At 43.1% G+C, this 27,277-nt stretch overlaps 1 protein-coding gene and 1 long non-coding RNA gene across 10 annotated transcripts in view; one reads left to right on the top strand and one right to left on the bottom strand.

The window, feature by feature from the left end:
• The first annotated feature begins 932 nt into the window (after positions 1 to 932).
• Positions 933 to 27,277, top strand: part of LOC111948822 (uncharacterized) — a 34,509-nt gene continuing 8,164 nt past the window's right edge. The window contains exons 1-2 of the long non-coding RNA XR_013647703.1: positions 933 to 1,061; positions 6,818 to 6,935. This is a non-coding gene — a long non-coding RNA (uncharacterized LOC111948822). The remainder of the gene's footprint in view (positions 1,062 to 6,817; positions 6,936 to 27,277) is intronic.
• Positions 1,738 to 26,201, bottom strand: vit (vitrin). 9 transcript variants are annotated; one of them, XM_011484705.4, is made up of 22 exons: positions 25,818 to 26,197; positions 21,217 to 21,299; positions 21,011 to 21,076; positions 17,571 to 17,727; positions 17,358 to 17,491; positions 17,197 to 17,274; positions 15,291 to 15,473; positions 14,858 to 14,902; positions 12,971 to 13,009; positions 12,832 to 12,882; positions 11,280 to 11,342; positions 9,563 to 9,637; positions 7,887 to 7,952; positions 7,443 to 7,511; positions 7,076 to 7,132; positions 6,923 to 6,970; positions 6,242 to 6,307; positions 5,320 to 5,467; positions 5,138 to 5,241; positions 4,368 to 4,594; positions 3,302 to 3,815; positions 1,738 to 2,620 (listed from the first exon to the last, which is right to left on the bottom strand). In XM_011484705.4, the coding sequence occupies exons 2-22, from the start codon at positions 21,248 to 21,250 to the stop codon at positions 2,442 to 2,444; spliced, it is 2,403 nt and encodes an 800-aa protein (XP_011483007.1). In that variant the 5' UTR covers positions 21,251 to 21,299; positions 25,818 to 26,197; the 3' UTR covers positions 1,738 to 2,441. The 9 variants fall into 9 exon arrangements, with proteins under 9 accessions (XP_011483007.1, XP_011483009.1, XP_020565409.1 ...); XM_011484707.4 differs by lacking the exon at positions 7,443 to 7,511; XM_020709750.3 differs by lacking the exon at positions 11,280 to 11,342.

The raw sequence follows: 27,277 nt of genomic DNA, 5'->3' as shown, positions 1-27,277 counted from the left end.
TTTTTTTTTGGAGCTCCAAACTGCAATTTTCCCTGAGATCTCAGTGGTTTTTATTTATTTATTTGGAACAATTTTTATTTTGAAACTGTTGAGTATAATTCTGTTATTAATACATTTGTTATCATTTTCTGTACGTGTCGTGTGAAATTCTTGGGGTGGATAGTATTAACCTTGATAGGTAAAATTTGACCCAAGCCTTCACCCAACCTGAGCAAAAGAAAAATTCCCCTCTACCACAGTGGACCGCACCGCCTGTGGAGCAGTAGGAGCGAAGAGAGGGTTACACTTCCGTGCAACAGGAACATTTTATTTTAATTAACAAACTTGTGCATGTTTATTTACATGATTTTTGCTTATTGTCTTGTGATTTTAATTGCACTTTTTGTCTGGTTGTTGCTGTCCTGCTGTGGTGAGTTGACTTATTATTAAGGAGGAGAAACATTTAATTGGGAAATCTGGGGCTGACTCCTGCTGAAGTGTGCGATTCAATATAAAAAACGTTTGAACGACCAGTCTGTTCCGCGTGTTTTGCGTGGATGTTTTTGTATGCAGGCAAAACGAAAGGAAATATTGGCCAAAGTCAGATCTGAAAATATAAATTTATTTTTAAAACAACAGTCTATGACGTCAGAGATGCTCCGTCAGGTAACATGCAGGTCTATGGATATATTCCAAGTTATAAACGGACCAATCAGATAGCTCAATAAAAGTAGGCGGAGCTAGCTGACACACTGCATAAAAATTATAAGAGATAGGGGTGTGGCTTCTCAACTAGCTCACTGCTGATTGGTGAGGACGGTTGCCATAGAAACAAAGAAACAAAGACTCACTGTTTTACTAAATGATGTCCATATCGCAAGAAAAAAAGACTACTTCAATTATTGATCAGAGCCAGGAGTAAACCGTTTTTTTTTTTTTTTTTTGGTTTTCCAGGTGATACAGTCGATGAGATGCACGCGCCTTGACCTGCACCCAAACCACAAAGCACCCCCCCTTTTGAGCTGTCCTGCTGGTGGGGGGGCCCACAGGGTCGTGATCCCCTCAGGTTCACAGAAGTCACAGTTAAGACATTTTAAGACCATTTAAAATCTGATTTAGCTTTTTTTCTTTTTCTTGAAAAACCATTTATTTTTGGTAAATCATTTTCTTTTGGTCTAAGAAATGGGGAAAAAAATGTAAATGTAAAATTTCAACCTTTTTAAATTTGTGTCCTTATTGGTATTTTCTGCATCACCACCATTTATCATTTAAAATCTGATTTAAGACTGTATGTACAAAGAAAATGAACGACATGTCTACTTTAGCAAACATACATGCAAACACTAAATATTTAAGAAAAAGCCAAAATAATAATAAACCACCATAATAGATCATTACCAGTGTCATTAAAAATTGTTTTTCAGCAAACTACTCCAGAAGAAAATTAATCAAAGCCACTTGAAACAAACCAAATTTGACCAAATTCTAATGGAACTTGTGTGTAATTTTATAGCCTTGATCATGAATCACAAATATTTTTTTTAACTTATTACAACTTCCTTAACTTTAGCAAAGACTATCATCAACTAAGCAACAATACATGATCCTAACAGTCTTTAGAAGGTCAACAAGCCCCGGTTCTTTTGCTTAATAAGGATAGATAGATAGATAGATAGATAGATAGATAGATAGATCGATCAACTTTCAATGAATCAGAAAATAAGAGTTTTATTAAATAAAATCCAAAAACGCACAAGGTACTTTAACTTTGTTTTATTAAAAACTGCAAAAAATATATAAATTTCCACTTATCTGAACAGAGAGAAATTTTTAATGAGCATATGTACAGACAGGGCATACAAGGAAAAAAAATTATAAATACTCTTCCAACATAACTGAGAAATGACTGCAATGTTGTAAACAACCACTAAGAGTAGAGTGGTTGAAGTAACTGCTGTCATTTCTGAGATGCTTGAGCTCATCTGCCATCCAAGTCCTCATTTTTATTATAATTTTTGGTTTCTTTATGCTTTTCATGCTCAGATTGTTCCATCTTTAGCACCATAGTATTTAGGAAGAACTCCATAGTATGTAGCTGTAAACTGCATAATGCCCCCCTCCCCCCATTGTGTGCAAAAGCATCATCTGTTGAGCCGGAAGCAGCAATATTGACTGGGTTTTTGTTCGTGAAAAACGATTAATTATTGGTAAATAATTTTCTTTTGCTCTAAGAAATGAAAAAAAAAAATGCAAATGTAAAATTTTAACCTTTTAAATTTGTGTCCTTATTGGTATTTTCTGCATCACCACCAATTAATCAATTATTTACTGTTAAAGTTTAGACAAACTTTCACTAAATGAGACCCCCCCCCCCATTTTTTTCTTTTTTCTTTTAACATGTGGCAAACTCAGATACACCATCTGAATAGATTCAAAGAAAGGATTCAGCGTCTCGTTTAGCCTCAATTTCTGGGCTGAGAGTTAAACTCCTGGCAGATGTTGTGGATGATTTTAGGAACAAACTTGTAAAGGTTGTCAAACTCATCTACGAAGAAGGAGTGCTCCTTGTCGGGGTCGGTGGCGATGTATTCCAGCTCGTCCTGGGCCGCCCACGCAATGCCGATGGAGTACGCTATGACGCCTGGATCAGGAGAGGAAAGAAGAGGTTTTTGACTTCCGGATTGAAGCGTGTTGGGAAACAGTGGTTTGGACCAGTTCACCAAGCAACCACTAGGGGGCTTGTTATGCAAGAAAGTGAATCCCCATTCACTACAATGAAACTTGAAATTGCACAGAGCAGGTTTTGACCTTACTGAGCATGCTCCAACAACACTTGAAAACGGGCTACATGAAATCAATTCTTGCTCTGCTACCTTTTTTTTCCAGCACGCTCTTAAAAATCTTCACTTTTTTTTTTCTGTAGTTCAAGTTTTACGCCTCATTAAAAGTAGGTGGAGTCTACTGGCTCCAAATGTTGGATTGATAGGTTGCCATAGAAACGTCGACTCAGACTGATTTGGGCTAATCACCACTGACTGATGTCGTCTGGTTGCAACGTGGAGCCAGTTTTATGGGTTCAAAATGGTGACTGAATTGACTTCCTTCACTTGGAGCCAAAAGTAAACCATTTTCTCTGGATGATGTCACATTAACTCGGTCCAGTTCTTATATACAGTCATTGGTCCTGACCAAAATACCAAATCAAACTCAAAAAGTCAATACTACTAGTTTTAAATAATAAACATTATTTTGTTGGTTTGTTAATAAAACTTTAAAAATGAAAAGAACTTTCCCCACTTCCAATGAATTCCTCATTTCCTACCTTGGCGATGAACGGCGAGCGCCGGAGCTCTCACGTCGTCGTAGGAACGCCCGTCCGTAATAACAATCATGATCTTGCGTTTGTTAGGTTTGGATTTGCTGAAGAGTTTTTCCGCAGCGTAGGTGATGGCAGCGCCGGTGCTGGTCCCACCACTCCAGTAGTTGATGCGTTTGATGGCGTTCAGCAGCTCGGCCTTGTGGTTGTACTGGCCGAAGGCGAACTCCAGCCTCTGCTCGTAGGTGTACTGCACGGCTCCCACGCGGGTGTCCGTGTCCGAGATCTCGAACTCCCGTGTGACGTTGGCCACAAACTCCAGCACCGTTCGGAAGTTGCCCGTTCCCACGCTGCTGGAGCCATCGATGACAAAAGCGATGTCGTTGGCGTTCAGGCAAGTCTTGCTGCACACCAGCCGGTCTGTGTCGCACACTCGCTTCACCAGGGGCTGCACCGCCTTCCTCAGGGCAAACCAGCTGTTCACGGGCAGGGAGAAGAAGTTGTTTGTGCGACACACAGCCTGTTGGGTCAAAAACACGCCATCACATCACTGCATTGACATGTTAAAGTCCCACCCCGATCAGCTTTTCATCTATTCTCAAAGCGTTTCCAGTGGTCTTGATGGAAATTCCCCTCTGGGTCATGGGCAGGAGTTCTGTCTACACAACCCCAACCTAGCGTTACCGGAGCATCAAAAATGGCGAGCAATATTGGAGCTATCTAGACGTACAGGTATAAGGCAGATTCCAGCTCAGAGGAGAAAAACAAAGACAAACGTGGATCTATTTGTCTGCAAGTGGATGCATCATAATGGAGCAGAGCAGGGAGCTTATGGCTTGCCGTAGTAGCTTCAACATCACACCTACAAGCTTTTCCAACCGCAGTTTTTGTCTGCTCTTGATTCACAGCGATTGGATTAAAGGAATACTCGGAAATGCAATTTTAATCTAAATTTTCATTATATACGTCCTCCATTATCAGAAAAATACCATAAGAACATGTTAAAAAGAAGCCCGTTTTTATTGGTGGGGGTCCTAAAGCACCGACAAACCTGAATGACATGAACACACACCTTGTCAACAAAATTGTCCTCGACCAGGTTTTGCCTCTCGCTCTCGTCGGGGCCTTCGATGGTGACGAAGAAGATGTTGATCCCGGACTCCCGGGCGAGCCGAGACGCCTCCTCCACCTTGTCTGTGGGCCAACCGTCCACCAGCACCACGGCAACGTTGGGCGCTCCTCCCCGGTTTCCGTTAGCGTCACTGAAGTACTGCTTGTTGATGTAGGAGAGAGCCCTTCCTGTCGGGACACCAGGGGGCGACAGGAACCCAGTTTAACTACGTCCATCCACAGCGAGGACTGGGATCTGAAGGACACAACTGTCTAGATAAAAACAACAAAACCCTGGTTCTGGGACTGTGCTGCAGGTGGTCCGAACAATGACAGCAGAGGCTCTGGAAGACTACACAGCTTTTTACAGAGCTGCATGATTAGAGAGCAGTTAAGGCCGAACGCTATTTGGATCAGGATGCAAAATTTAGCAGGTCATAAAGAGGCTTGTGGCGGTGTGTGCATGCTGACGCACCAGCAAACCGGCCCTTATGTGTCTGAAAGCCAACGCCACAAGCTGGTAAAAGCAACAACCTTTTGGTCACAGAGCAGAAAAACACGGCTCCCAAGAGGCAGGACTGTAATTTAGTCTCGCGGCAATTTTAGATTTAATTCCATCCCTGCTCGTGAAAACGCGTCTGGGTAGCGAGCAATGCGATAACTGCACCCTTTTGCGCTTTCACACTTGTGTTTCTGGGCATCTGCTGGAGCTGGCAGCAGGGGGTCGCTCACCCACATGGGAGAGGCCTCCCTTCTGGACGATCTTTTCCACGGCGGCCTTCACTTCTCTGGAGCTGGAGTAAGTCCTCAGGCTGATCTCCGTTACCGGCTCGTCTCTTCAGACCAAAGACAAAGCTTGTTGCAGTTTTACCACCTCAAACGGGTGAAAAGCAGGATCAGGATGGATGTGTTACCCGTATTGGATGATGCCCATCATGGGTCCAGCGACGCCCACGTTGATGACCTGTGCCACCTCTGCCAGGAAGTCCTTCTGGATCTTAAAGCGCCGCTTTCCGATGCTCCAGCTACCATCCATCAGAAAGGCCAGGTCCACCTTACAATCTGCACACAGTGACGTTTCTGCTGGGCTCATGCTTTCACACGCCATGATTACATCATTCTCTCTTTTCATAGAAGACTGTTGCATAGAAATCTTCCAGTCTGAGGATTCACAAGTGTTTTTCTCCACAAAGTTGTTGACAGATTTAGATGTTTAAGTTCTTTAAATGTTCAAAAAGAACTTTATATGCAAATGATGAATCTGCTTGGTTCTATCCAGGGTTTAGTCACGTCCATCTTCAGGCCAGAGTCAGGTTTAAAGGGAAAAATTAACTTTTTTGTCACCATTTTGAAAACAAAAAAAGGTAACCTGCTGAAAATTTACCCCAAAAAACAATTTCTCTAAACTTTTATTAGAAATTTTAACCACTAAAGCTATTTTAAGCCGAGCATTCTGGGTATCCATCTCAAATCCATTCGGTTTTCATATAACCCTTGTGCTATCTTAGATGACCCCCCCCCTTCCATTGACGTGTTCCCCCTACCATGACAAAGGTGGATAAAGGTGGAAAGATTTCATGTAATCCATGGACACCAGTGAAGATCACAAATCATTGAAGAAAAAGGTTCAGAGCACTGTCTAGTGGGTCTAGATGACCCAACTCCCAATGGTAAAGTGCCTAGGATAGCACAAGGGTTAAACACAGACTTCTAGGTATGAAAAGTTCTGCGTCTCTCAGGAACTCCACAGGTTTTGACTCACAGTCCATCAAATCAGTGGTTTCGACACTTTAATGAACTTTTCCGATGTGCTGACACAAACGTAGCGGGACGTACTTGGATCTCCCTGGGAGACGACCTCTGGCGCTCTGGGCACAGGTTCTCTTTCTCTGATGCTAAAACCTGAGAGGAAAAGCACAAAAAAAAACCCCATCACATCCTGAAATTAAGGCAATAAAAACAAAACTGGAGAAAGACATACGACCATGAAACCTGAAAATACCAGATTATAACATCCATTAAATTCTCTGAGCCCTTTAATAAATCATAATAATTAAAGCTTTGCTTATTGTAAAAGAAAAGCATTCTTTGATTAGCTTTATGTGAAAAAAATAAAGTTTTCAAAATGATGCTGATGAGCTGCATATTGAAGCATAAAACAATACGACAGAATGTATTTCCAACTTTTCATGGTTTTTATGCAGTCATATAAAAAATACATTTTGGGAAAATTTGTACAGTTTTCTCACTTTCCAGCATCAAAAAAATCAAAAGAAGAAACTCTCCTGTTGTAGAAACGGCGTTCTTCTGCTGCGTTTGTCCACGTTTTAGTCATCCCAAATGTTTGGCCGTGGCTTTGTGCTTTAGGAAACCATACTCTGTGACTTTTCCCCAAACTCCCTTCAATTACAGGCTGAGCAGAAACCCAACTCTCCCTTTGGTTTTGGACGGCACCCACACTCAGAGATTTACCGACTGGTTTCGGAGCAGCAGAGCGAGCGGCGGCTCCATCCTTACCTGCGTCGTAAAGGTTTGCTTCTGGCTTCCAGGCGTCCGCCGCCTCCACTGCATCAACAAAAAACATACGAGCCGTGTCACACACTTATACCTGTACATACACCATTGCTTTATCATGATACCGCCTTGGTAACCAAGGTAACGGCTGCTTACCTTTAGTATGGGCTGTGTCCAGGGGCATTTTTCCATCTACGTCAGTAGATCGGGGAGCTAAAAGCAAATCGAGCAAAAAGCAGTGAGAACCAGCTGTAATACGAGCAACAAAAACACAATCCATCCGGATATTTTTGTGCCTCGGCGCTGAGTTGACTGTTTTGTACGAGACATGGCTCTTTTAGTGCGTTTTCAGAGGGCTGTGTAGCCCAGAATATTTTCCTTCTGAGTGAACGGGGACTACGCCTGAAGCAGGTAAACACAGCTGATCTGGAACTACTGACATATTTATTTCCACATACCCAACCCACTCACATGACCTGAAAAGGTGTTAGTGCCCAGTAAATAGAGATAGAGGAACACTTACCGTATGGTCCATACGGTAAGCTATAAAACCAGCGCTCATATTCTGAGAAATCAGGCCTGCGATCCCGAGCTAAAGAAGGATTTTGGGAAACCTGTTAGTGGGGAGGGAACTTCAGGTGGAAAAGCAGACATTTCCATGGTTGAGATTGGTCACCAATCCTCAGCAACCGATCCCAGATCAGTGAAAACAACAGCTTTTTAGGCAGAATTATCACCATACATCACATTATCTACCATGCAGCATATGTCTGCTCCTCCTCTATGGTTCTAGAAGACTCTCATATGGCAGGTAGACGGTCCTGGAGGACAGCTACCTCCCCATGGAGTCAACAGAATGTCCAGCAGATATCCAGGTTTCTCATTTATACCAACATGCTGTGTTTCCACATGCAGAATGCAGACGTTCTCATTGGCTGCAGTGAAGGGAATCGGCGCATTTGCTTACCTGTGATCTCAGGTGTGTCTGTCTCACTCCATGCGTATCCTGAGTCTGGAACTGAATAGCTAATATCTGAATATGCAGCAGAGAATATTGTGCTGTGAAATCACATTTAAAGTTTACAGTACAGATGAATCTACTAAATATTTTAATTTACAGGATTTTGTTAATACATTTAATGATTTATTTTCTCTATAGGCCACCAGATTAGTCTGGAAAAATTCACAAAAATGACCACAAAAGTTGTGTTTAAAATAATAAGAAAGAAGCTGTTAGTTAATTACATTTGTTTTTTTGGTAATGAAATAGTTTTTAACAAACTACTACATTAAAAAACTTTAATAAACAAATAAATAAAAGTTTCATTAATTATTATAACAGATTTCTGTTCCAACAAACAATTATCAGTTTAAATGAAACAAAAGTGAACTCTGAGTGACAAACAATAACTGTGACGGAAAAGGACTTTTGTGTCATTAAAATACAAAAATTAAAGAAAAATCAGTTCATGAATTTAAAAAAAGTCACTGTTGCATCCTCTGCATTTAAGTTCAGAATAACAAAAACAAGCTTAAAGATTTTCTTTAAATATGCCTTAACAATCAACCAACTTTGACAAATGCAGATGCAACACATCCACTCCGTTTTTTCAGCAGACTCCTGGCCACTTTCAGCACTTCCTGATTTAAACAGCTCTGAGGCAAATTCAGCTTCACAAAAAGTCATTCTCTGTAAAATGTTACAAAAAAAGGCTACATTTCTGCCGGGAAAACCAACTCCACAGACGCACTTATGAATGTCCTCAGGTTAACGGAAACCAAACGGGCCGCTTAGCTTGGCTTTCCTGACATCAGGATTCCAGAGAGTTCCAGAGAGACAAAGTCATTCAAGGTTGAGGAAAATGGTAAATGATTAATGGTGTATATTTAGACGTGCATCTACTTTGCTTTAAGGCCTAAAGCGCTTTACATGCACATTCCCCCGTGCACACACTGATGGCAGTGCGGCTTGCTTACAATGCCACAACGGCAAAAACCAGAAGCAATGTGGGGTTCAGTGTCATCGACACACAGATGGGAACCAAACCTGCGATCTTTCAAACTAAGGTCAGCCACTCTATATCTGTATCCCGGCCACCCAATGAGTGAGTCATCATTAGAAAATATACAAACTTGTATTTGAATGTTTAGACTTTTGTAAACCAAATAGTTTAGCTAGAGATTTGGCCTAACGGGTCACAATCGGCCAGGAGTCTGCTGAAAAAATGGTAACAAACTGTTCATTCAAAAAACGGTCTGGGTGTAAAAAGAGCTCCCTGTGGGGATAAACACCTCAAACCTAAGACAAACCCAGTTTGGTTGCTTTGTTAACTTTACAAACTACAACAAGAAGTGTGCCTGCAGAAGGCCTGTATGTATTTCTGAGATGGGGAGGAATGTGGGAGGGGCTAAAGGGAGCAGTTTACAATATAAATGAGCTTTTCGAATTTACTCAAATTGGCGATATTATAAAATGATATCAAATTTAAACTATAAAGGCTTAAAACAGCATTCATTGACATCCTGAGCTACCGAGTAGTCGTCACTTTGTTTCCCACTTCCCAAGCAACCACTAGTCAGCCAAATAACGTGAAAACCCAGATCATATCGGCACTCGCCATTGGCCGGTGCCATCTCTCATACCTGCTGGTCGCCGGACTCCAGGAAACCAATCGTGACGAGGAAAAGAAGAGGGGGGCCAGTCCCTTCGGGAAAAAGCTGTGCGGGGAAACATTAGAAAGCTGCGTTCAAGACAAGCAGGCGGCGCATACTTGTGACCTCCACTAAAACGACCACATTATTAGTGGAGGGCGCACAAGATGTTCAGCCAGACGCTGAGCATACAGCAGTCATTCAGACGGCTGCAGCCTGGGCCACTGAGGCCTGATTCAGGGACAGGTAGCCCCTGTTTCTTGCTGCCCTGGAAGCAGAAACGAGCTGGAAACACGCCTCTTTTTGGCAAATGTTTAGCTTCAATCAAATGAAAAGAGAATGACAGAGATTTGACTGACAGGTGTGAACAGATGAGCTGCGTGACACACGACAAAACACTCTTCTCTGCTGCAGACGGGCAACCTTATTCAAACACAGCGCCGGAGCTTCCAGGTTCCCATCCGCTGATGGAGAGCGGCCTTTGTTCTTTAAGGGGGCTCCACTGAAGCATGGGGGTATTTTTCTAAGCCTGCTGTCAAAGTAAGAGGGGAGACCCTGCTGGCCAAAGGTTCACCGCTTCCTGACGGAGACGCTCACATTGTTGTGTTTCCGATGAAATCTACATTTCTCCATTTACCTATGTGTGCCTTTTTCATGTAAAAAAAAGAACAATTGTAGCCCTTTTAAATGCAAATGGGTCACAAATCAACACGCAGAGGTGCTGCTCACCTTCACCTCTGACCTTTGACCTCCTCCTGAACAAACCGCCTAAAGGAATCAATGGATTTTCTTTCAAAAAACTGTTATTCATTAATCTGAAAACCTGCTTCCTGCATCGACCAGCATTCCAGCAGCAAAGAGTTTGTCAAATAAATGATGTTTTAGAAATCAAATCCTCCCAATATGCCGCCATTCAGACAGAGGACGTCTTGTCTGCTCTTAGATGATCCATGGTGGTGCATTCCACAGACGAAAAAACAGAAACGCATTCCTAGGCGAGCCACACCTCGCCCGCTTTTCAGGAGCTTTTCCTTCTGGAGACCGGACCCAGTTCCTGCAGCTTCGCGGCCTGGGTCACGCGCCTCTGTTGGGGCTCGCTTGGCCCGCTTTCATCTCTGTGCGCCACTTTTGAAAGGACGGAACGAAACCAGACCACATGGTACCTGTGATAAGCTGTCATTACTGTACTGACAGAGCGCGCTTCTCATCAGGGACTTACCTAAGAGGGAGGCGTAACAGAGAAACCGTCCCCGTGGTTATCAGCGTTCTGGCTGCTCGCGCTCCTCATTACCTGCTTGTGTTGCAGCAGAGGATGCACCTGACTGACCACCCGTGTGCTTGGGAACTTCCCTTACCAGCGTCGTAAAAGCCGAGAACCAGGCAGTAGGAAAGAGCAGAGAAGACTCCCCGTTTTTCCACAAATGCAGCCGTTTTCCTTTGAGGAAAGCCATTTTTTCCCTCCACAGCATCATATCAGCAACAGGCGTCATGCTGGACTCTTTCGCCTCATTTCATCCGCTAAAATGAAAATGCGACTTCGTCCTCATCATGACAGAAAACAGCAATTATCCTGAGAGGAATGTGAGATGCTGGATGGGGCGGATTAGCGCTGACCCCGAGAGGCTGAATGGCATCATCATCATCATCAGGGTCACAGGTCCTGCCCTTGACCCGCATTCCTGTGTGTGAGGCTGCAGGTGAGGCTGACCTGGTCCGACTGGAGAGGAAGGCGGCCTCCTGATGGCAGATCCTGCCTCTGGTCTGCGCAGACCTGGAGCAAAGATTAGACCTGTCTTCATCTGCTTTCACAAAGGAAAACACTCTTTCCAGCCTTTTTTCATGCGTGAGGATCACCTCCATGGAACAATCTCAAAAATGTTCTGAAATTTAATGAATTACTCAAATTCTGACTCTAACGTCAAACATTTTCCTTTAGTGAGAAGAAACTGCAAAGTAAATCCTCTTTTTTATTGTTCTTACTTTAAAAATAAAGGTGTTTGATGTGGAAAAGGATCTTTTATACTCCGGTAACGGCCGTTAAAAAGAGGGAGGAAACGGCTAAACACTCAAAATAAATCATCATATTTAGTCTCTTTAGATTTGTTTGTTTGCGTTTTCTTCTTTGAAGACTTTCTAAGCAGGAGTAAAACGTTTAAGCATTTGGAAATACGTAACTTTATAGAGGACAGGAGCACCGCAGAGATTCATCTATCTGCAAACTCGTTCCAACGTGTTGATAAATGACAGATTTTGTCTTGTGGGCAGAATGTTGTGATGGAAGCAGAATGAAGTTTGGATCACTGCAGAAAAATGCAGATTTCTCTTTTTCCTTAAAAGACCCACTACAAGCTGTCACCCAACGGGGACGGGAAGGGGGGCGGGCTGCTCTGCGCTAACGGAGGCAAATTTCTAATTAACTCCTGCCGCTCTGCAGAAACTATGTCCTAGAAAAATGACACAGGCTTTTAGATTTTGGCTAAAAAACAACAGCATATTCAGAATTAACAGACCGCTGGGAACACTTTGAAAAAAGATGAAGAGACGATCGGAGTGGAACTTTAAAACCAACGCAAACTCTACTTTCTAGATGTTCTAGAGCAGAAGCCTCCAGAAGCCTCCAAATCAAACCCGGAAGTTTCTGTTCTGCAAACATGGACGCTTCTAGTCAGCGCTCCGTTTCTCTGAATCACTTTGCCTTCAGCTATGAACAACTGATGGAGAGTTTTCAAAGGGAACGAATATCCATTGGTTCTCCCTCTTAGCTGTGGACTTCCTCCTGTTTTTGGATGAAGGTTTTTTCTTTAATTAGAAATATTGAGGAGGTTACAGAGAGAAAATCTATACAGCATTGATGATGATGAAGGAAGATTTGGACATGGACAACACATGATTGGAATTAAGCAAGCGGCAGTTTCTGAGCAAAGAGGCAGAAGGCTTCAGAAAAGCAGCAAAGGAAGGAATGAACGTCAGATTGATCCACGTTATCCTCCTGATTACCCACAATGCAAAGGTTTCCTCTGCAGATGACACTTACAAACCGCAGTATCTCCCAACCATGGAAGACTACTGAATGAACTCCTTTTGGGATCTACAGAGGTCATTGTGATCTTTCCAGTGATACCAAATGTGAAGGGGTGGGGCTCTGGAGATGACCGTTTTTGGAGCATTTGTAAAGATTCTGACTGGCCAAAATAGTTTTTCCCTGGTAATCAGGAGGATAAGTCAAATCCAGACTAAGCCGATTTTTTTTAAAACCTTACCTGCACTGGCACGCTGAGGGAATCTGTTGGGGTAGGAGGTTCCTCTGAACACTTTGAAGACACGCCAACATTCGGTCACACTTGAACTTCTGTTTGACTCATTAAATTTCCTCCATCAGGTCAGGGTTCACACACATACCTTGGCTGGGGCTCTTTCCCTGGCCACTGGGAGACTGCCCTACACCAATAACACAAGTGTGGGGCAAATTCAGGCCAAATGGGAAAGGCGAAACGGGAACAGTTCAAGAAAAAGGGGAATCATTGATTTTGAAACATTTTTCTGGAGCATACGCAGACTATTTTGGACAAATGAAAAGAAAAATCCCAATAATTTGCTCACAAACTCAACTACGTTACGTTAGAGAATGTTTTTTTCCAGTTGTGCCACCAGAAGATTTAAAAACACTCTGAGCTAAAATTCAAAAAACATTTACTGTAACTTACTCTGTTTTGGGCAAAAAAAACCACAATTAAAGTCAAATGTGAATAATTTTCAAACCAACTGTCTTTTTACCCAAAATTAGCAAAAGAAATACTATCAAAACACATTTATGGTGAAAAAAAATTGTTAAAGCCGCCGGCAGGCGCTGCCTGTCCTCGACACCCCATTTTGACCCGCCCCCGTGGCTGAGCGACTGCTGCCCCACCGATTAGAGCTACACATACACAAAATTCATGAAGACAAATCCTTTTCTCAAAATGTTGCCTTTTCTGTTCTTCTAATCTCCATAGCAACCATTTTATTTTTTGGTCTCCTGGGGATGACGAACAGTTCTATATCATTCTTGGAAGAATCAGCAAAAGTACATTTTTGGATTTCCTTGGCAACAAAGGTTTTTTTTGTTAAACAGACCCACAATCTTAATATGTTCATATCAAATGCTATATTATTTCGTTCAGTTTGAGCCAGGGATTCATGTATTAAATGTTCACCATATTCAGGTAGAAATTGACGCGAGCAACTGGGGAACGTCAATTTTGCGAGTTAATGCTATTCAAAATCTATAAAATGTATTTCCAACATTTTTTCCTAATTAGTTTCCCAATGATGCCCGGGGAGCTACGAGTAGATGAACTGAAAACTCTTGGAGTAGTTTGAAGTTGTTTAAGGTACTAAAGGTTTTTTTTTTTAAAGGGTTAACAAAACTTTGGTTGCGGTTGTAGACCTAACCTAGTCGTGTTTGTGAAATTTTGTGGAGATCGCTTGAACAAATGTTTTCGTTTGTGAGAAAATCACCAAGGTTGTGTCCAAATTCCTTCCCTACTTACTACTTAGTGCACTATATAGTGCGTTCGCCATTTTCCAGTGCTGTCCGAATCTACTCTTCCAAAATCCAGTGCAGTAGAAATTTCCCAGAAGTCTCTGCAAGAAATCAGTGTGCATTGATGCTCTCTAGATTGAGAATCCAGACCACAATGCATTGCGTTTAAACAATTTTTGCAAAAAACATTTTTTAAATTTATTTTTTTATTAGACCATTAACATTTTTATCCTGCTCATATGGATTCGATTTTAACTTTGTGAAACTGATGATGTCATATTCGCCATTTAAAATACAAAAAAGGGCACTACTATATAATGTTTTAGTAGTTAAGTATTAGGAATTCAGACATAGCCCAAATCTAACACTTTGCCACAACATGTGTGTGTTTGGTTGTGTTAGTGGATTTGGAAACAGTCTTTTGGATCCCCAAAACAGATTCATTTTTTTGATGGTTTCTCCCATTGTGATGTCATCCTTTCTTTGGTTGGGGAGGGGGGGTGAGCTTTCAGGCGAATTCCAACTAAACATGGACAGTTCTGAAACCAGTTTCACTCTGCTGTATTTTATTCTTGTGGCACAAAAAAGCTTTCCCTATTTTATTTTGTGGAAGATGCGAAAAGACAGAAAAATCTTTTAGGCAAATAAATGCCAACAATGCCGAAAAAGTTTAAGTGTTCTGATTAAAACGTTTTAAAAATAGTTTTCTTTTTTCAACTATCATCTCAGCAAAGCACAGCAGTGGTCCCTTTTCTTTGACTTACTTGAGCTGGTGGAAGCCACATGGGCGAGGTAAGGGTGGCTGCTGCCTAGACAGAAAAATGACAAATGGAGTGCCAGAATAGAAAGAAGCAGCTAATGTAACAGAAGATGAGTGGTGGTCGTTTGGACGAGCGCCCACCTCATTTACAGACATACCTTCAGATCTGCAGCTGCGTTTTCATCTCATCGGGGATGAAAAACGGGCTCGTCTACCGTTTAATCACTCAGGAAACTACGAGTGTAGCGCGTTAACTCCGTCAGGGAGCGACTGTAATTTCCCATAATTGCAGTTGTAACTGCTTGTAATGACTCGCCGCTCTCATTAATCCTCCGTTTGTCGGAGAGGAAAGTTTGTTTTGTAGTTTTTAAACAAACCTGGTTGTGTTTAGGTTAAAAGGCGGCCTGCTGGCGGCAGACCTCTGCTTCTGCATTCACCTGTGTCCCTGATTTTGTGGGCAGCTGCTCGGGCTTTGGTGGTCGGCGGCGATGGAGGGGTGGTGGTGGTGGTGGTGGTGGTGGGAGCTGGTGTGGTGGTGGTGGTGGTGGTTGGTGCAGGAGTTGTTGTGGTGCTTTCAGCTGTGGTTGTCGTGGGCATCACCGTGGTAACCTCCTTTTGACCTGAGAGCAAATAAGTGATGAAGGCGGTAATTCAGAAGGAGGATGAAGAGGGAGGAAGAGCGCCTACAGTAACCTCTGTGTTGTCATGCATTCCTGGCATTCTTCGGCCGACTCCAACTCCTCGTTCAAACGGAGGGAGGTTCAGCGGAGCCAAACGCTGAGATATTTGCCCACAGGAACCTCTTTTCCCTGAGCAGTAGATAAACTACAGCCTTCTGCCTCAGCCCCAACTGCTCTTACAGGCGAATACGGGCAAAAAATGGTAAAACTTGTACGGAGCAAGCAGGTCACCCACACAAAATGTTAAAATCATAGACAATGGATGAACCCATAAAGTAAATATGATCATGCACATATATTTATACCATCCTAGTGAACGCTTAGATACATTTACCGTATGCACGACAATGGTACGTTCCAATTTCATGATGTCCCTTGAGATGGCCTTACGAGTTTAAAGGTGGAGGTGCCCAAATCCAGGCCTCGAAGGCTGGCCTCCTGCTAGTTCTCCATTAGCTCCGTCTTATCTGCAGCTGATTTCCTGGATCAGGTGTGTCTAGCCAATAAGGAGCCTCAATGGCAGGATGGTTGGAAAACATGTTGGACACCGGCACTCGAGGCCTGGATTTGGGCACCCCTGCTTTAAGGCAAACACAAGACACACCTGCGCTCCTCTGGGTCCGTGTGGCCAAGAAGATAGTTCAGCTCTGGCTGCACCTATTTGGAAAATGACGTGCGCATATTCTTTCTTAATGTCACTTCATTTAATTTGCTGAAGTGAATTCAACAATTTCTCCCGTTTCTGAGACTATCAGTTACTATCAGTACTGTTTTTTGTACCCCTCCCCCCCCACACACACACAATTTTGTCAAGCTCTTCACTCATGCAAAACCTAGCTTGCAGAAAAGGGGGAATCAAGGGCGGAGCTACTCAGCTCAGTGCCAACAGCCACGCCCATGTAGAGGAGGTTTTGGAAATGGAAGCTTCAGATAAACATGAAATATGGCTTTTTAAGACATTTAGGTTTTGGGATTTTGGTTAAAAACATCCTCATCATAATTAAAGCAACACTCGAAACGTTTTTATTTAAAAAAAAAAACTGTAATAGTTAGTGTTCAAAAGCTAAACCTGATATGTTTGGTTAGAAATGTAGTCAAAAAAACTACTCAAATATAGACTTGAAACCTGAAAATCTCGACTATGTCCAAATTCCCTTGCTGCTCCCTAAACTACCACAGAACCTTACAGTGTGGGACGTTTTTAATGACAAATATGACGTCACTGATTTCCTAAAGATTAAGAACGTTCCGTGTTTTTAATCGAATACAAAGAACATTTTAGAAAGACTGCAGCATTTATGAATCCACTGTGTTCTGATGACGAAAACTTGGGCGACTTATAAAAAATACAATAAAATGCATTGTGGTCAATGCATTGTGGTCTATACTGTATTCGCCAAACGCATCTTTGAACATTCGTCTTTCATAGAGACTTCTGGGAAATTCCTAGGGCACTGGATTGGGGAAACAAACTATATGGTGGACTAAGTTGAGAGTAGGGAAGGAATTCAACAATAGCCATGACGAGCATTTATTGACCATCGTGTCTTGACGTTAAGTCGTGGCAACTAGACCTAAAAATTTCCATCTTGAAACGTTTCGCTGAGAAATGATGGATGGATGAACGAGAACCGTCACCGACATGGACCATCCTTCTGCTCACCAGTTTTCACGTAGGTTGGTCTTGAAGGAACGTAGTCCAGAGTGGACGGGTAGACGACTCCTTTCTTCGGCTTCCCCACTAAAACAAAACAGATGGATCTTTTGGACGAGCGTTAGACACAAACCAAGGGTTTGTTTGTCTTTTGTCTTCGTCTTCAGTACCTGAGACAACAAAGGACTCCCTCCACTTCGGCAGGGACAGGGATCGAACCCCGTTGGAGTTGCTTCCTTTGTAGGCGTCTTGCCCGGCCATCTTTTTCACGATCACCTTTCCTCCAGAGTTTGTGATCACGCCGCTGTAGAAGCAATGTTTACTGATCTGATGAATCTCACACCGTTTGGATGAAGATCTTCACCTGGAACTCTGGTGCTCACCTGTGGATGGCCGCATTGCAGATGCTGGAGATGGAGGCGAACATTCCCGTCCCGTAGACTTTCTGCCGGGTTTCCTTACAGCGTGCAGGACATTTCACTATGAACTCTTGGAGATTGATCTTCCCTGCTCTGACGTCACACTCAACATCTGGAACAACTGTAGACAGCAGAAGAAAAAGGGTTAAGACTGTCAGGAGAGCGACCTTCAACACTTCAATACTTAAGGGAAAATTGCAAATTGAGTTGTGAAAAAGTTAAAAACGAGCAAGAATGAACTAAAAATGTCAGATGGGAAGATTTCCCATCGTTTTTGTTTGGGAATTGTTTTTAATTTGCAAACTTGTGTTTTATTGTGCTTTATTCTTAAATTTACATCTTTTTAAAATGTTAATGAGAGTGAAATCAGAAATTCAGCAAAAAAAACTTCTACTATTCATCATTCATCTTCTTCCGTTTGTTCCCTCTCAGGGTCACGGGGCTGCCGGAGCCTATCCCGGCCACTTATGGACAAAGGCAGGGGACACCCTGGACAGGTCGCCAGTCTGTCGCAGAGTCACAATCCAACACCCATTCACATTCACACCTATGGACAATTTAGAGTTGCCACTTTACCAATGAAGCATGTTTTTGGACAGTGGGAAGAAGCCGAAGAAAACCCACATGGGGAGAACATGCAAACTTCACACAGCTCCACCCACCTCTACTACCATCTTCAAATACGATCTCTCTTATTGTTCATGAAAGCCCATATCATAGCACTCCCACTTCTGTGCTTCCCTATCAGAACTATGTATTAAAAGGTTTATATCATACTTTTCTTTCAGAATAAACTATATTCTTATATACGATAATATGTTACCTTTGACACACAGAATGAAATACCGAAATTACCGTAAATTCTGGACTACAAAGCGCACCCGATTACAAGCCGCACCCACCCATTTTCACGTGTGTAACCACTTTTAAACATACACAAGCCGCGCCGGAGTAAAAGCCGCATGTATTAAGCAACGCCTGACAAACCACATCCTGACTCCCAGAGTAAGTGTGATTCATTACCACACTGTGGGAGGAGTCAGCCTTGCCTCAGGCTCATGAATTTGAGTATACCCACATCTGCCAAACAGCATGGAGCTCTATTCTGTTCACAAGTTCCTCAGTTATGGTTTTTTTATTTATTTTATTTTATTTTTAGTTTTTTTTACTTATTGACAATCTAGGTATCATACATGAAATTACAAACAGTAACCATATAATCAACATTACATCCCTCAGTTATGAGGAGAAATTTACATCCGCGATCCCCCATTTCCCATGAGTCTTAGGGGCTAAAGGTGGGGCCAACACCCGGCTCGCCACACTGTTGTACGTGTTTAAGAATGAGCAAGTAGCAGCAGTGCATGGAGGGGTGAAAAGGAACAGCTCTCCTTCCGCTTATGTCGCGGCAGCGTTATGGGAGTAACAGGGCTGGTTAAAAAAACACCAGTAAAATAAAGCAGCGGTGACTAAAAAGAGCGTGCCTCAGCGCGATACCAGCGCCTCAGCGCGATACCAGCACGGCGCGTGCGTCAGAAGTTTCCTTCCACAACAAACACTGTTGATCCGCGGACGCCTCTACGCTCGCCCCGCGCGCTCCCCTTCCTATCTTCTCCGACACATCTGGCCAGGCCGGCTCCAGGGAGGAGCAAATCGTTTCTGTGCAGAGCAATCGGACTTAATACTGTACGTTTTGTTGATGAGGGGCGGATGCGTTGTTACGTGTGGGAGCCATCAGACTGTCATCGGCCCCGCAGCTCTATGTGAACGAGCAGCAGGAGAACATCTCTCCAGCTCACACAGCGGCTGTTAGTTTTTCAATGCAAAATTCCGGTCAGTCCTTAGAAACCGTAAAAACGATCACGTGGATTTGTGTTTCCAGTCGTGTCCCGACAAAATAAAGGCTGATGTTATTCCCACATATTTACGTGCAGCCAGCCGAGTCACTTTGACTCTGGGGTAAATTCACTCCTGAGCATGCGCTGTTCTCTCCGTCACGCAGCTGACCAGCTTTTCCAAACCCGTTGGTGATGGTGGATTTTTTCACGCTGCTTTTAACGATTGTTTTTAACTTGAAAGCTGCATCATATTGTAGCGGCGATCACGTGCACGTTGGGTCTAATGGCACCAAAGGATTCTGGGATGCGGCCGGGCATGCGTGTTTCGTTTTGTTGAACCATGACTGAAGTGTCTAAGACCTGAAGTGAGGTCCATACTGTTTGGCTGTTTAGTGTGTTGAAAAACAAATGACTTGTGTATGGTGTTAGATAAAGAAATCAAACCATTCACTGAGTCAGAAAGTACGTACATGGCGGCCGCCAATTAAATTCATAAATTAGCCACGTCTCTGTATAAGCTGTAAGCTCAGGAAAAAAGTAGCGGCTTATAGTCCGGAAATTACGGTAGTTATTTTTGCTGCTCATTTTCCAACCCGGAAGTAAGACAACTCGATCTCTGAGGCTACGCCTTTCTCTCCCTGTGGAGAGACGCCAGCTATTTCATAACGTCAAACTAAAGCCAGCCTCGGCAGCGTGTCATTTCTCCCACGAAAACAAACAACATCCAAACTTTTAGGAAGATGGATGTGTACATTGTGTGTATAAAAGGGAAGCGTTTAGCCGATCACCGCTAGCTCCAAAGAGAAAGTGGGTGTGTCTTAGCCTGGGGCGGGATCAGAAGCGCAGACTCTTACTGGAAGGGGCTGTTTCTCACTTTGTGAGGTCACAGTGTGGGAACCCACTCGTTTATGTGGATTGGGATGGGCTGGTGCTCAGAGGGCAGGTTTTTAGAGGAATACTCAAATGCTTGAATGGATCCAAATACCACTTTGGGTTGTTTTTCATGAGAAATTAACAATTACAATACATTTAAAACTTTAAAAAGTTGATTTTGCATGATATAGACCCTTTTACTTTGGTGTTCTAGTACTTGTTGTTAATTAGAGTGTATTAAAGTCCTTTAGAAAAATCTTTTTTAACATAGGAATCATACTGACTGATTTATTAGTTTCCATAAAAAAATCAGCTTTTTTAAGACCAAAAATATGTATTCTTTATTGTAGAAATAAAACAAAATTTTGCCAGAATTTAAAAGTTATGAGAATACCATTTGTTATGAACTAATTGTTTAGTTTTCCAACATTTCCCCTTTCTTGGGTTTCTGTGCAGGCTGACTGTGGGAGTGAAGGATCAGTGGTTTTGTGTTGCAGCCATCGCTGCTGTTTGTGTGGCCTAAAACTCTCTGGTTCTAGTGTAGAAAGTAAACGCTGTTTCACTGGCTCGCAAAATGACTGGATGTTAGATGTTTATGTTTGTTCATGGACTTCAAGATGTTGAGGAAGTGACTGAAAAGGAAGCGTAAACAGTGATAACAGAAACCCAGATGACAGGCCTGACGATGCCCACCTTGCTTTGGTTTCTTGCTCTTTGATCCGTTGGGCTTCGCCCTGCATGCACAGAACGCCAGGAGCGCTGCGGGGAAACATCTGACATCACTTAATAGTCTGCAGACTGATGCTGTGAAAGCAAACTGATGTGGAACGTCTAATGAAACTGCACGCACATAGTGTAGATAATGTACAGGTCCACATAAAGACGGGCTGCTTTCTCACCAAAAACGATGACGGTGACGGGTAGTCTGGACATGACTGGTGGTTCCTTGGTTCAACGGCTCAGCCAGATGTCCTTGTGCAGCCTAGAGACACAAGAAGACCTTTTGAAGTCAAAGTTCTGGTGTCCACAGATGCAGATTTCAGACGGGAACCACACAAAGAACCGAGTTACTCCGTCACAAAGCCAACAAGAGCAGCTAAACATTTCCCTTTTTATTGTTACACATCAAAGATGGGCAGATCACATAAAGACTGTATTTTAGGCCATCAGAGACTCCACCTCAAACATCCACACTAAACTGTATGCAGGAGCCCTCCCACTAATATCCATCCAGCTCGACTTATTAGAGAGCACAGACAAAGATAATTTAAAGCGTAAGGGATGGGGAATTGTTTTCAGTCGAATGGTTTCTTTGTTTGAGGGAAGCGGCCACATCAAGCTGCAGGGTCCGTTATTTCAGGGAAGGGAAAACCTCGTGCATCTGTCCCTCAGATTCAGATTTAAAACAGACTGTAGGTGAAGATTGGCGGTTGTAGTTTACGCGTTTATAAAGCGATCACATGGCAGTGACCGAAGAACACCCCCCCCATCTTTGAGGGCAGCTATAAGGCCCTAAAGCTCAAGCTACCCCGGCTCCTGCTGCAGAACTGACATTTTTACGAGGCATTCCTGAATAAAATGAAATTGCCAGCAGCCGAACTTCCATGCAGGAGATTTCAAAAGAACTTCAGCAATAACTCTTAGATTTTATAGATTTTTTCAAATGCTTTTTTATTGCAAAAAAGCTAGAGTTCGTCTTTAAAAGCGTTTGAAAGGCCTTGAATGATCATTTCAGTTGTTTTTTCTTTCAAATAGAAACTAAGGTGACCCCAAAAGAAAAATCTCCTTTTATGTATTCAGACATAAAAGTCCTTTTTGCCTTTGGTGTGCCTTAAAACTATGTAATAAACCCTTCAGCTCAACAACACCTGATATATTACCCAATGCCAATTTTTTCTCTATCAAAGACAAAATATAGTGTGAAAAGGTTAAGTACACTTGATTTAATAGCTTGTAGAAGTAATAAGAAGTTACTGCCTTCAGCAGCACTAACTTGTTCAGATATTATGTCTGTTTTCAGTCCATGAAGCCGTTTTAGCTCATGGTTTCTGATAACATCCTTCTTCTGGTCAGAGGTTTGCTGGTTTTTGCTTGGGATCTGATCTGGAGATGTTTGGTGACAAATAGAACATTTTCTTTAGTTTTTGTTTATGGTGACTGAATGACTGCCAGGTTTCCAGGTGCAAAAAAGATCCCAGACCATTACACACCACCACTGTGCTTCATGCACATGTGTTCTAGGTTTTATTCGCGTTAAGAACGTTTCATATCCCCTATTGTAAGAGTAAAATTTGTCCAACACAATAGGCTTTCAGCTCTCATCTGTCTGCTCAGCTGTTGGACAGGACAACTTAAAGGAAAAACTCACATCTTCATCTTAACATTCGCGGTGCAACAAAAATGGCAGCTATATCGTAGCTGTCCAGCCGTACAGTTCTGATCCAGATTCTAGCTCAGACGAGGAAAACAAAGACGTTCATGGATGTGTGGGGGACAGGTCTCGGGTGGGGGACAGTTAAGAGTACCCGGCCTTCTTGGTGTCTCTCGATGGGGTACTTGAAAGTGCCCCAACGGGGGGAACTCCATTGTCCTCCTGGGGGACTTCATTTTCACGTGGGCAATGGCAGTGGCACCTGGAGAGGCATGATCGGTAGGAATGGCCTCTCTGATCTAAACCTGAATTGTGTTTTGTTGTTGGACTTCTATGATCGTCATAGTTTGTCCATAACGAACACCATGTTTGAGCTCAAGGGTGTCCATCTATACACGTGGCATCAGGTCACCCTTGCCAGGAGGTCAATGATCAACTTTGTACCGTACTTGTTTCAGCCGACCTTCGGCCTTGTTTCTTGGACACTCTGAAAAAGAGAAGGGCAGAGCTGTCCACCAGGCACTACCTGGTGGTTAGTCGGATTCGCTGGTGGGGAAGGAGGCCGGAAAGACTAGGGAGACCCAAACGCACTGTGAGGGTCTGCTGGGAACGTCTGGCTGAGCCCTCCGTTAGGGAAGTCTTTAATTCCCACATTCCGGGAGAACTTCAAACAGGAACTGAGAGAGGTTGGGAACATTGAGTCCGAGTGGACCATGTTCTCCACTTCCATTGTCTCAGCTGCAGCTCGGAGATGTAGTCGTAAGGTCTCTGGTGCCTGTCGCGGCGGTAACCCCCGAACCCGGTGGTGGACACTGGAAGTAAGGGATGCTGTCAAGCTCAAGAAAGAGTCCTACCAGGCCTAACTGGTGGGACTCTTTGGTAAAACTCTGCTGTAGAAAGAGTAATGGTAAGATTAAAAAAATCTTTACATTTCCTATTATCTGGTAACATTTTACCAAAGAAAATATGGAGCTCTGAGTACTATAGATTTATTTCTTTACTTAATTAATACTAATTTGTGGGGTTTTTGGCTCTGTAAACAAAAACTTCCAGCACGTTACCTGGAACTCTGAGGCCATAGCAAACATTTCCCATAACCTCGACGCGCATGAATTACACTGACCGCAAACATGGCATCTCATGTGAGGAATCATCATGAGGGCTTGGCGGTGGGAGGACTTTCCCCCGCTGCACCATTAGTGAGAATCTGACATGGTTTTTTCCACAGAGCTGTGCGTTAACAGGCAGAAGACTCATAAATGTGTCCTGGGGGGAAGAAAATAGACAGCGGGACAAGCTAGGACAGATATTTGTATCTACAGTATGAAGGATAACCTGACTCACACCTGTGGTAGTCCAAATTTTGGAATGGAAACACAGAATCATACCAACCAAAGTCTTATTTTGACAAATCTGTTACATGTTGCATCCAAAAAAAAATAAATGTTTGAAAAGTTTTACTAGTTGAAAGGTTTCAAAAACACATGATTAAAGGACAAGATATAAACGGGTCTGCCAGAACTCTAAGAATGCTTTCAGATGTGCTTTTGACCGTAATAAATGACAAACACAGAAGGAAAAGCAGCTCAGAAGATGCAGGGGGCGGTTCAGCGAGCGACGTGGCCCCGGATGAGGTCACATCACCTGTATTCTCAGGCCCACTGAACACATCCAACGTCTAATTTTAACTGGGTGGAGACTCAAAACAAACAAAGCTTAAAACATGCAAACAGCTACAACAAAGTGGAGAGAAAAACCCAAGAGTTCCCGTAGCCGAGCCTCGGTCACTGTGTGCAGGGAGCCAATCACATCAGCTCACACAGTTTAAGGGTTTAAAGCATAATTCAGCTCCACAGTGCGGATTTATATCTTCGGTGTTCTCCGTTTTTACTAGCCTTTTTGAATTGGTTACATAAATGTTCACCCTACTAAACAGTTCGGCATCAGACGTTTAGCATCCCACAGCTGCAGAGTTTAGAAAGTAAGGTGATAAAAAATGACAACTATACCATTTTAGCCACAATGAGCACCCGGAGGGGATGGAGGTGAAAAAGGTGAGCAGGATGGACAAAAATGGATCCTAAAAATACCCCTATTTAAAAAAAAAATTTATTTTCTCTCTTGCAAGATAGTAAATAGCAAAGTTTGAGAAAAGATGTCTTAAAGAATTCTTGCTGAGACAGTTTTTCTGATTTTTCTTTTCTAAATGTGAAGAATTTGTGGATTATTTCTACGTGTTTTTGCAGCGTGAACATCAATCATCTACTGATCCACGGCACAATAATTGTGTCTCTCTGCAAATGCATCAGCTTCCACAAGTTCTGCAGTCTGTCCCGAATCGTGACCTGCTGGTAAACCCCGGTGGCTGTCTGCAGTGGGACTGTATTTACGCTGCCAGGAAGTGTTTGAACCCACCGTTCACAGGTGTCAGAGTGCTGCTGCAGGTAACTGTGAAGCACAGAGACAATCCAACAAGTCTCTACTGTGTGAGGTAAGATGACGGTCAAATTTGTGCACAACTTTGTATGCACACCTTTCATCTTGACAGTTATCTTGCCCCATACTACTGGTCAATCCTCCTGCCTTTTGGGCTGCTGCTGCTGCTGCAGGACACTTTGTTTATGCAGCACAGCCTGAAATACTTTACTTCTTGGCGCTGGCTTCAGTGCAAGCCACAGCCTGCAGCTTGCTGCTGGAAATCTTGAATGGAGACCACCTGCGCCTAATCAGTTTTCTTCCAAACATTCAGGAAACCAGAGAGGGAACACAAAGATATGTCAGGCAGAACTTAAAAGGCTGGAAAATCTCCTCTCTCGTGCCCTGTCACTGTGAGGCCCTTTCAAAATAAAGGCTTTGGAACGTAAATTGATCATTTGATCCAAATAATCCTGACATTTTGATTTTAGTCTTAGAGTTACTTCAGGTGTGCAGCAGGAGTGTTGCATCGTCGTCATCCAGAATGTCAAAGATGAAATCAGGAGAAATCTGAAGCATTAAACTTTTGTTTTGACTAAATAAATTCCTAATTTGCACGCGCCACGCAGATGCAAAAACGTCCCTCCTCACTTTAGGAGCTCCCTCCGGGCTCCTTCCCTAAACTTCCCCCAAAAACCAGGAAAGCTCCCTCACCTGAGAGGGTCCAGTAATCCCGCGCGCTTTGGTTAAAAGGTAGCCCCGTCCGCGCGCATGCAGCGCCTCTTCTCTGGAGCGGTCTGGAGCGCGTGCGCAGCCTCCTGTTCCACCTGGAGGTTTAGTCTTGGTTGATCGCAGTGCTCATTAAAGCTGGAGGACGGGACGGGGCCACAGTTCCCCCAGCTTGCCCGTCCCACTTCAGGTTCCAAGGTTTTAGCTCAGACAGAGAGGGATCAGCGGGGTCATCCGGAGGGGACGCACACTCTGTTTTCCAGATTTTCCTCGCACTTTTAAGTTAAATGATTTATTTTCTGTAACGCATCAAAGAAAGCTGCACTTCTGTTCATGGACTTACAGAAGTGACTCCTCAGCCCTTTTCCAGAGCAACCACTCCTCCTCCTCCTCCTCCTCCAACACATCAACCAATCCAGCGCATCCTGGAGACAAACTAAACTCGGGGTTTTCTGGAAGCTGCTGCGCCCCAGCAGCCCCCAGAGCACACACAGCTCTGTGTCAGACTCCATTACTCTGAGCTGAGCAGCTTTATGAACATTAGCACACAATGCCACTGTAAGGGGTCTGCTCTGCGTTTGGGCCGGGAGGTTTTAAGTGCTGCTTGAAAAGAGCCCATTGTGCTTGAGATTAGTGTTTTGGAGCTATAAAAAAAACAACCTCCAGGACTCTGACGCTTTTGTGTTTTAAATGAAAACCTCACAAATGTAGTGGATGCACGCCAGCCAAGGCTTCAGGAGAAGAAGAATGATGCAGCTAAAATCCAAACACAAGACTGATTCTTTTATTTGCTTATTTGTGTTTATCAAATTGCTTTAATACACAAAACAACTATGGGGGATCAGCTGTGCACACACTTTTCAGCATGCAAGCTTCTCAAATAACCATATATATATATATATACTGTAGAGAGAGAGAGAGACCTTTTCCAAAAATTTAGAATATTGTGGAAAAGTGAATTTATTTCAATATTTCCATTCCAAAAATTAAACTTTCATATAATACAGATTCAGGGCCAACAGTTTAATTGATTTCAAGTATTTATTTGTTTATTTTTACAGAAATTGGGGTTCTAGCTCATAAAATCCCAGAAAACTGTGGAGAAATCTGCCCAAAATTTGCAGGACAAAAATGTTTTTCTCTGAGTTTCACCAACAAAACATTTAAACTCAAATCGCCTGCACTGGTTCTCCAGATGTCATTGAATTGGTTCAATTTGGTTCAATATGGGGAAGACGTCCGACTTGATAATTGTCCAGAAGACCGTCATTGATCCACTCCGTAATCTGGGTAAGCCACAGACATTCCTAGCGGGAATGAACCTCAACGCTGTGTGCCATCCGCCATAAAACTCCACCAGAAGAAGCAGAAAAGGTTCCTAGCGAAGGAGGCTGGCTGTGTCCAAACAGAAGGTCTCATGGAAGGAGAAGATGCAGCAGCACAAG

Source organism: Oryzias latipes, chromosome 15 (assembly GCF_053564925.1).
Source record: "Oryzias latipes strain Hd-rR chromosome 15, Olatipes_Hd-rR_3.1".
In the NCBI taxonomy this organism is placed as follows: Eukaryota; Metazoa; Chordata; class Actinopteri; order Beloniformes; family Adrianichthyidae; genus Oryzias; species Oryzias latipes.
Note: the sequence above shows the minus strand (reverse complement) of the source record. Positions and strands in the feature narration are given on the sequence as shown.